Source organism: Toxorhynchites rutilus, chromosome 2, assembly GCF_029784135.1.
Source record: "Toxorhynchites rutilus septentrionalis strain SRP chromosome 2, ASM2978413v1, whole genome shotgun sequence".
NCBI classification, from domain to species: Eukaryota; Metazoa; Arthropoda; class Insecta; order Diptera; family Culicidae; genus Toxorhynchites; species Toxorhynchites rutilus.
In genome coordinates this window covers 286,653,095-286,664,239 of record NC_073745.1, presented here as the reverse complement: position 1 = coordinate 286,664,239, position 11,145 = coordinate 286,653,095, and the positions used below count along the sequence as shown (strand labels likewise).

The following is an 11,145-nucleotide window of genomic DNA, read 5'->3' as shown; positions in this document are numbered from 1 at the left end:
ACCACTTGAGTTACTTTACGCGGTTGATACGTGCCCCCTATTTTTTTAATTTTTTTCTTTCTTTCTTTATTAAAGAGATTTGCAGCCAAAGGCTGGTTCAACTGTAAGAAAACCGCGTAAATTCCGAAATTCGCGTAAAAAAGCTTCGCAAAAAATCGCGTAAAAAGCGACTTCAGTGTAGTTGAAAATAAATGCAACTAAATGATTATACAGGGCGGACTCGGTTATATACAGTTTATGATTTCACTGTATATAATCGAATCATGTATATAATCGAGTAAAAAAAAATTTTTTTATTTGTTTTTTTTGCATGTATTTTTCGTATTTTGATAATAAAAGAGGAAATTGATTTTTGATTCATCCCCTTAATGTCAGAAAAACACCTTTCCAACATGAAAAAAATAAATTTATCCAGATTCTCTCAGTAGGTGATAGACGATCATATTAGATGAAAAAAACCCTCTTACGCATATGTTCAAATTTCAACAATGACCGAGTCATAGAGCTTTTATTTGTTTCGGACTCTGTTGCCTAAAACTGGCTCTACATTAAAAAGTGCGCTACAGAAGACAATTCTAATGCTTTCATTTGAAAGATGATAAATTTTAGTACAGGACAGAGTAGTGGAACAATTTAATTAATGGATTTTAATAAAATTTTAGAAGTGAAAAACTTTAAAGTTAACGATTTTTAATGTGTTATTATTTATTTTATCCTGAAAATTCATATTAAACTAGATTGTTTTTATCAATTAAATTGAAGTTCTTTAATCGCTCTACAATTTTTTCTTTGACGCCCAACTTCTTTCTTTCTTAATTTGGCTGCAATATCGATATAAACAATTCCTGATGAAAATTCAAGCAAAATATTCAAAAATCACGATTTTCACCCCACTGTACATGTAATAGCCACTTAAACTTCATCTTAACGTTGAAAGGTTACATTTCTTCTTGGAATAAGCCATATTTGATATATAAAAAAAAATCCAAACTGTATATAATCGAGTCCAAAGTTGTATATAATCGAATCACATATAATCGAGGTCTGACCTGTATTTGGATTTCAACGTTTCGTAGCGAATTCCCTCTAATTCACAATTTAGGAGACGAAATTGAAAGCAATTCGAACATATTGTGACTGAAATCAGCAGTTTAAAATACATCAATACGATCGTTATGCGGACTAAATTTCTTCGCTGCGAAATGAGTTCGACAGAAGATTTGAAAAATAGATGACATAATATAATTCATGTTATTTCCATTCAATGATGCAATCAACATAGAAGAAATATCAATGAAATTAAAAAGCATGTTTTGAAAATTAAATCTTCAATTTTAATAGCGATATGTTTTTAAAATCAAGAGAGATGAAGATTCACTGTACTTTTTGAAATTTGCGAGGAAATGTGTTGCATTTTTGAAAACTCTTCTCGGATATACTTATACCCGAAAACAATATTCTCTACTATCACTAAACATGCACAAATCGAAAAAGGTGGTACTTTTTGGGGTGCCATTTCCATAGTTCAAAAAACTTTTTTTCAATTATTAGATTTTTTTTCTTCTTTTGGTTGATTTATCTAACACTCAGTATATGATTGTGTACAACAAGTTGCGATTGCTTTGTTCCATACTGTACGTAGAATTTCATACACCCTTTTTGAAAAATTAGCTAAAAAAATAAAAGAAAATATATTTTTTTAATTCTTCTGGAAGTTTTCACCCTGAAATGGCCTAAAATAATTTGTAGTGTAACTCGAATAGAATTGCGATTACTCGACTTGTTTTGGTGAAGTGAGCTCTTTTTGAATTATATATTTTTCTCAGCTTTTCAAAGGTTTCGTCTTGCTGTCGGAAGATGGTTTTGATTGATAAAGATTAGATGGTTTTCAATAGAGTTCTACCCTGATAACAACAATCAACAATGTATATTAGCTCGCTAACGAACAGCTGTTCGAAAAATCGGACAGCAACTTTGATTATTTTTCATGTTTTTGGAAAGCAATGATATGGTAACGTTTTTGTATCAAATGATAGCTCTCTTTTTGCTATCACTTATCATCAATTTCATTCAATTTTATATAAGATGTCATGCATAAATTACGTAACCCGAGGAAGGGGATCGAGTTGGCGTTATTTTCTGCGTATTAGAGATAGAGATCGCGTTACGTAAAGGGGGGAGGGAGAAGATGGTCTACAATCTGGATGTTTAGCGTGACGTAATTTTTGCACGACACCTAACTGTATCGGCCAGTGTTTTAATAACACCACTTAAAAAATAATACAACCTAATAAAGGATGAAATATGTAATCAGTAGAACTGTGATAAAAGAACACAGATTGTGATGTAGGACAAAAAACATTCGATTAAACTCAAATGCAAATGCAAAATAATGCATGTTTTGGTCAATGTTCGATTTTTTAAACAGTCATTTGGAAAATTGGAAACAAAATTCTTGCACATTATGCGGTTTTCACGCCAGTCATCAAAACTATTCTTCAATTACACGAGTGGTTAATGAGTTAATTGCTTTTGTCTTGGTTTTTTTTTTCGAAATAGCTAATTTGTATATATATATATATATATATATATATATATATATATATATATATATATATATATATATATATATATATATATATATATATATATATATATATATATATATATATATATATATATATATATATATATATATATATATATATATATATATATATATATATATATATATATATATATATATATATATATATATATATATATATATATATATATATATATATATATATATATATATATATATATATATATATATATATATATATATATATATATATATATATATATATATACACAAATTAGCTATTTCGAAAAAAAAAACCAAGACAAAAGCAATTAACTCATTAACCACTCGTGTAATTGAAGAATAGTTTTGATGACTGGCGTTGAAAACCGCATAATGTGCAAGAATTTTGTTTCCAATTTTCCAAATGACTGTTTAAAAAATCGAACATTGACCAAAACATGCATTATTTTGCATTTGCATTTGAGTTTAATCGAATGTTTTTTGTCCTACATCACAATCTGTGTTCTTTTATCACAGTTCTACTGATTACATATTTCATCCTTTATTAGGTTGTATTATTTTTTAAGTGGTGTTATTAAAACACTGGCCGATACAGTTAGGTGTCGTGCAAAAATTACGTCACGCTAAACATCCAGATTGTAGACCATCTTCTCCCTCCCCCCTTTACGTAACGCGATCTCTATCTCTAATACGCAGAAAATAACGCCAACTCGATCCCCTTCCTCGGGTTACGTAATTTATGCATGACATCTTATATAAAATTGAATGAAATTGATGATAAGTGATAGCAAAAAGAGAGCTATCATTTGATACAAAAACGTTACCATATCATTGCTTTCCAAAAACATGAAAAATAATCAAAGTTGCTGTCCGATTTTTCGAACAGCTGTTCGTTAGCGAGCTAATATACATTGTTGATTGTTGTTATCAGGGTAGAACTCTATTGAAAACCATCTAATCTTTATCAATCAAAACCATCTTCCGACAGCAAGACGAAACCTTTGAAAAGCTGAGAAAAATATATAATTCAAAAAGAGCTCACTTCACCAAAACAAGTCGAGTAATCGCAATTCTATTCGAGTTACACTACAAATTATTTTAGGCCATTTCAGGGTGAAAACTTCCAGAAGAATTAAAAAAATATATTTTCTTTTATTTTTTTAGCTAATTTTTCAAAAAGGGTGTATGAAATTCTACGTACAGTATGGAACAAAGCAATCGCAACTTGTTGTACACAATCATATACTGAGTGTTAGATAAATCAACCAAAAGAAGAAAAAAAATCTAATAATTGAAAAAAAGTTTTTTGAACTATGGAAATGGCACCCCAAAAAGTACCACCTTTTTCGATTTGTGCATGTTTAGTGATAGTAGAGAATATTGTTTTCGGGTATAAGTATATCCGAGAAGAGTTTTCAAAAATGCAACACATTTCCTCGCAAATTTCAAAAAGTACAGTGAATCTTCATCTCTCTTGATTTTAAAAACATATCGCTATTAAAATTGAAGATTTAATTTTCAAAACATGCTTTTTAATTTCATTGATATTTCTTCTATGTTGATTGCATCATTGAATGGAAATAACATGAATTATATTATGTCATCTATTTTTCAAATCTTCTGTCGAACTCATTTCGCAGCGAAGAAATTTAGTCCGCATAACGATCGTATTGATGTATTTTAAACTGCTGATTTCAGTCACAATATGTTCGAATTGCTTTCAATTTCGTCTCCTAAATTGTGAATTAGAGGGAATTCGCTACGAAACGTTGAAATCCAAATACAGGTCAGACTCGATTATATGTGATTCGATTATATACAACTTTGGACTCGATTATATACAGTTTGGATTTTTTTTATATATCAAATATGGCTTATTCCAAGAAGAAATGTAACCTTTCAACGTTAAGATGAAGTTTAAGTGGCTATTACATGTACAGTGGGGTGAAAATCGTGATTTTTGAATATTTTGCTTGAATTTTCATCAGGAATTGTTTATATCGATATTGCAGCCAAATTAAGAAAGAAAGAAGTTGGGCGTCAAAGAAAAAATTGTAGAGCGATTAAAGAACTTCAATTTAATTGATAAAAACAATCTAGTTTAATATGAATTTTCAGGATAAAATAAATAATAACACATTAAAAATCGTTAACTTTCAAGTTTTTCACTTCTAAAATTTTATTAAAATCCATTAATTAAATTGTTCCACTACTCTGTCCTGTACTAAAATTTATCATCTTTCAAATGAAAGCATTAGAATTGTCTTCTGTAGCGCACTTTTTAATGTAGAGCCAGTTTTAGGCAACAGAGTCCGAAACAAATAAAAGCTCTATGACTCGGTCATTGTTGAAATTTGAACATATGCGTAAGAGGGTTTTTTTCATCTAATATGATCGTCTATCACCTACTGAGAGAATCTGGATAAATTTATTTTTTTCATGTTGGAAAGGTGTTTTCTGACATTAAGGGGATGAATCAAAAATCAATTTCCTCTTTTATTATCAAAATACGAAAAATACATGCAAAAAAACAAATAAAAAAATTTTTTTTACTCGATTATATACATGATTCGATTATATACAGTGAAATCATAAACTGTATATAACCGAGTCCGCCCTGTATAATCATTTAGTTGCATTTATTTTCAACTACACTGAAGTCGCTTTTTACGCGATTTTTTGCGAAGCTTTTTTACGCGAATTTCGGAATTTACGCGGTTTTCTTACAGTTGAACCAGCCTTTGGCTGCAAATCTCTTTAATAAAGAAAGAAAGAAAAAAATTAAAAAAATAGGGGGCACGTATCAACCGCGTAAAGTAACTCAAGTGTAAACAGATCTTTTGCGCTAATTGATGTGATTTTTCACGAAATAAATTTGTATTGTAGCACTGAGTAGTACTTGAGAAATAAAAGGAGAAACAGATATCATTATTGTAGCATGCAAAATAACTCAGTTAATCAATTGTTAGAATATGGGTTGCTTTTTAAACTAATAATTCACTGTTTGTTAGATTTTACACGAATTTTGAAATTTACGCAGTATATTTTTACGCAGATTTTAGAACTTACGCGGTTTTTTACGCCACCCCCAGATATGTTTCATTTATATGATAGCCACCCCCTAAGAAAGACGATGAGAAACGTCGAACCATCATAGAAACATTTAGTGTCCTCTAAAACCTACACATGCCATATTTCGTTTCATTTTCAGCCCCCTCCTAAGCAGGAATGGAAATTGAGCGATCATGATTCGATTCAAGCACAAACTGCACAGATCGCGATCTGTACAATTTGCGATCAACGATTAATCCTCTCCCTTCCCAACAAAATGATGCTCTCTTGGTTACTCTGAGTTTATTAATATATCGCTTCACTGGATCTAGATAGGAGAACCGAAAGACTCTCTCCACTCGTTTTATGTGCAAATCGCAGCAGTAATTTGCTCTACGAAGGCAAGTGTTTCTATGGTATACGATTCTCAGTATCTCGCCTCTCCGCTCAATTTAGCTTGCCACGACCCGAATGTTGCCGAAGGTAAAATTGACTCTCCGAGTGCGTCGTTGCAGGCGAGACGAGAGATACGAAACAAATCAGCAATCGTTTCGGCAATTCAAAATCAAAGTGAAGTAATGCTAAGATCATAGATGTTCGTCAGTAGTAAACAGTACGAACAATATCTCATCCCCAGCTTCGCCAATTGAGATTAATCGTTTGTGGCGTGCCCTCACGATAAACCTTGAATCGTAAGAGCAAAGCTTTGGGAGTGCAGACAGTAATGATATCACTTCCATATCGCTTTTGTGAGATTTTGGCAGCTTTCCCTTCATAGTGTTCTCTCTGTGTATGGATGAAGGAAACGAAAGCATCGCTCGTTGCTGGTGACGTCAAAACATCTGACCAGCGATATATATCTATTCATTGATCGATCGAAGCGATTTTTTCCATCACTGCTCCTAAGAGAGGGGGTAGTAGTGTCGAGACCTCATAGAAATATTTCTTGTCCCCTAAAAGTCTCCACATACTAAATTTGATTCCATTTGCTTGATTAGTTCTCGAGTTATGCAGAGTTTTTTGTTTATTTCGTATGGGAGCCCCCCGTAGAGGGGGGTGGAGTGTCGAACCACCATAGAAACAATTCTTCCTCCCCCCCTCTGAAATCCTCACATGCCTAATTTGGTTCTATTTGCTTGATTATTTCTCAAGTTACGCAAAAATTTGTGTTTTTCTTCGAAGATGACGCAAAACACGTGTAAGAAAAACAGTACTTTTCAGCATAAGGGAGAGCCATGAATACCAATATAATGCCACAAAAAATCTAGAATCGAATATACGTAACCCGCATGAATTCCAAAGTCGCTACTTTTTGAACAGACCTCTTATATAGATCTTCATGACTCAACGGAAGTTAAGTGACGAGCCAGCCAAAAGCGTTGAAATTTACTATAATACAGAGAAAAAAAAAATCAGCAGGGAGCCAGATGGAGGCCGTTGACTTCGAGACAGACCTCACATGCGTTGGATGTGTGCTGCCCGATCTGCAGGTGTTAAGGGCGATAGGTAATTTGCAGCCCAGGAACGAGTGTTTTGAAGACGTATGCTTGATACGGCGCTGGGTCGGTAACTGTCTGTAGCCATATGAGTACAGTAGGTAAGCATAGCAATCTCGTTTACCACTACACCACCAACGCCGGCATTGATTACTCATGTTGGTCTATTGCATAACCTTTAACCTTGCCGTTTTCATCTGTTGTATTTCGATTGCAACAACGCAACTTTCATTCAAGAATAAGTTGCTTGGACGAATTATTGTTTCGCTCCAAAAATGTTGATTAGGAACATTGTTTCATCGCGACGAATGAACCGAATGAAGCGGAAGGAGCGTACACGATGGGGAAGAGATATTTTATTTATTGAATAAACAAACTTCTAAACGTAGTAGGTTAATCATTGAGTGACGATTTGTTCATGAGAGTGATACTGTAAGAACTTGACTGGTATCCTTTAAACGGGTTATAAGAGTTGAAGTAGTAGATATAACCCGAATCATTGACTATAAACCCCTTCTCGTACGATTTAATTTTCAAAAGAGCGGACCAAATGCAAACGCTTCAATGGGTCACGCATCGTGTAATTTCAATACTCTGCTGAGCGTCTTAGCGCCTTATGATATGCAAGCGCACCACGAGAGAGACTCGATATTGTACGTTTTGGCACAATCATTTCATATCGAGTGAGACTCGACGTTGTACGTGAAAGGGTTAATGCTGTTTATTTTTATACCTCAAATTTCTATTTTGAATTCATTCTCTCGTTTTCGTTTTTCGAAATTTATTCTGAGGTGAATGTAATGGAGACGAAGTTCCTATTAAACTAGGATAAGGAATCGAGGCGACTCAAGCCGTTTGAAGCGGTGGTGTCTCGCACGCAAACCTGGGTTCCACTGATTGCCCGGTTTGAAACATAAGATACGATCCTTTAGCAATGTCCGACCGAGTTTTAGCGAGCGTCGGACGGCATTCGTTTACCCGGGACGTTACGTTTGCCCGGTTAATTTATATTTCCCACAATATTTCTGGACTACTACACTTTTTCTGAGTGGCTGTTTCTCTTGAAGTCGTTTCCTGCAGCGATTTATTCTGGAAACCCCTATAAACACGTGAAACTCGTCAATAAAAATAAATAAATGAATATTAGATCTACGAGTGCTAAGTTCTGTTCATTTTACCTATTTACAGAGGAATGTAATCGTATGATATTAGCAACAGTCAGTCGAAGAAAAATAACTGACTCATGTTGGCAACACTGCTAAAGCATCCTCTCGCTGCAGACACACGGCGACTAATGTAACAAAAGCAAGTGAAATTTTATCGATTCACCCTGGCTAGAGCCTCGGAACGATGAGAAACGGAAGAGCGTAGGACTTTCACTGCTTTTGCCATGTCTACAGCATCATCATCAGTAGATTTGAGATAGTATAAGTGCGCGTCAACGGTGGTAGACATCAGCGGCAAAGCAAAATGTTATGCTTGTTTGTACCAGAGAGCGCGTCGTGTATGATGAAGCACTCGCGCCACCACATACATCGCGCGCTTCTTTATGGGTTCTTCCCCAAAGACACTTGCATCAATGTTTTATTTATTTTTTTTCATGTGCCGAAGATGCTGCTCCCGACTGACGACAACTACTACCCGGCACACAGCGAATCGTGATGGCTGGTGAACATAAACGTTCCAATCAGAGGACATGAGAATAAAGAAAAGATACATCGGGTCCCTCTCGGTGGATCGTCTAGAGATGATAATTTCTTCTCCGAGAAATGGTAATAAAATTAATGTTCTTCTTCCACATCTACGGAGTTGCTTTTCTCACGTTGTTCCGACAACGAGGTACTGCTGCTGCTGCTGCTGCTGCGTCTGTTATATCCTCCATTCCGGTCTGCTCTGTCACAACACTGATGAATTTTATTGTGAAGAAGTGTGAAATAAGGGAAGCCGGTTTGGTTAGTTGTGAACCCTTGGGAATGGGTTCATTGTAATAATTTACCTTCACTTGTTCCTCTGTCAGGTTCCTTTTTGAGACATCAACATTTTATCGTCAACTATGTCAATAGGTCATCAGGTAGCAGCATCCCCTCAGTGATACCCTTAACTATCGAACAATCGAACTGAATGCTTCAGACAATACCTCATCCGTTATGATCCCTTACGCGATAATCATTATGATGCCGAAAGAATTCACCTCACAGAATGATTCATAATACAAATAATGCATTAACAAAGGATCCCGCATATTATTTCACGCTCACCCGCCCCTATCTGTGGTTGGTTGTCGGTGAAATGATGAAAAAAAATCTCCCAACAATTAATCAGAGAAGATTTGACTTTTTTTCCCCTAATTTGAGTCAATTAGGCATGTACAGTCAACCAATAAAGCAAACCCGGCATGACTTATGACATTGCCATATACACACTCTGTGGGATGTTCATTATATATCACATAGAGCGTCGACTGCAGAAGGGTTGTGCCCCACAGAAAAGATAACATTGATTAAGAGATAAAAATCATTTTCACAATCTCTGCGTCCCACCAGCCGCGGGAAGACAAGATTTTCACACGATGCAGTCGCTAGGAAAAAAATCATGCTGCGCGGCATAATCCATTCGTGGCGTCAATCACTGCAAATGCATTAATCAAATTCAATTGAAACCTATTCATTGTCGCTAGGGTCCCTCCCCCTTATGGAATCATCGAATCACCAACTGCTTTATTCTTCCAAAAAAAAAATCAACACTAAGAAGGAATCCCACCCCGCAGCAGGAGCGCTACTTAAAACACAAGACACCCGCAGTAGAATAACTATGTTGCGCTCCCACAATCACTATACAATACTTGCGCCATGTGCTGTCTTAGTCACTGGGGCTTTATTACTTCCGAGAAACCTATCGAATCAGTTATTCACGATTATTGTATGACAAATCTGTGTCGAGTTACAACCAATAAACGGAAATAGCGTATCACACAGAAATCGTGATTCATTATTCAAACGAATATCGATTAGTCAAATGTATCCTCTACAGGGTTTGTATTCATTATCTTCGGAAGACATTCAACAGTGAATAGTACTTCAGAAACCCATCTCTGTCCAACTAACATGCGAAAATAATCACTTACCATGCTCTAACACGTATCAGGACCTCTCCCGTCTGGGGGCTCGGCTCGGGTTTCTTCAGAATCTTGATGTTCTTGAAACCTCCGAAGCCAGTCAGTACCACGGCACGCATCTCTTTTGGTGGGGGAGCGTCGTCTGCCTTTTCGGATTTGGCCTTATCGTCAGATTTTTCGACCGATCCGTTGGTTTCTTCGGTGGTGGTGTTGTTGTCCTGCGGGGCCGCCGCCGGTTGCTCCTCGGCGTGACCATTTGTGGTCGCGGCTGGCGTTTCATTCGTTGGCGAGGGTGTCTTAACCTCGGCAACAACTGGGGCTTCGGTAGTTTCGGTCATTCTGGCTGACGACTGTGTTTTTTTCTCGACTATGAAAACTATGTGTGCGTCCACTGAGAGATCGCCTAGATTCGGATGATGCTCTCTAGTTTGGGTTGTGGCTAACGCGTATCAAGGAATGCTTTATAGCTGAAAGTGGAAAGAAAAATGAGAAACATTAGACTTCATCGACCACCATCAAAGACAATCGTCAGACGGTCAAACAGTTGCAAAAAAAAATAAAACTGAGCCGAGACATTCATAATACAAGAAAGTGCAACAACATTTGTATATTTTTGTCCTTCATCAGGATTACCATTTGATACCCGGTCATAACCAATATCAACGAGCGTTTCTTTATGAATGTGGGTGGATCCCATCCCATTCCCAGTTCCAGCGACAGCGATTATAAATTATCGCTCATTTTATCCTCAAGGTTCCAGCATCAAATGCAACATCATTCACACCAATCGGACACAAAGCAACTGCACCCGAGAGTCACCACAGCAACAACATAATAAGAAGAAACGAACACAAGCAGATCAAAATAGGATTGAAAAAATCAACCGAATACAC

General features: G+C 35.7%; 1 protein-coding gene across 4 annotated transcripts in view; it reads right to left on the bottom strand.

Annotated features, from left to right (window-relative positions):
• Positions 1–11,145, bottom strand: part of LOC129765169 (synaptic vesicle membrane protein VAT-1 homolog-like) — a 127,774-nt gene that overhangs the window by 72,871 nt on the left and 43,758 nt on the right. For all 4 annotated transcript variants that reach the window (XM_055765088.1, XM_055765091.1, XM_055765089.1 and 1 more), the window contains exon 3: positions 10,262–10,719. In XM_055765088.1, coding sequence (XP_055621063.1) covers positions 10,262–10,590 — 329 coding nt within the window. In that variant the 5' untranslated portion in view covers positions 10,591–10,719. The remainder of the gene's footprint in view (positions 1–10,261; positions 10,720–11,145) is intronic.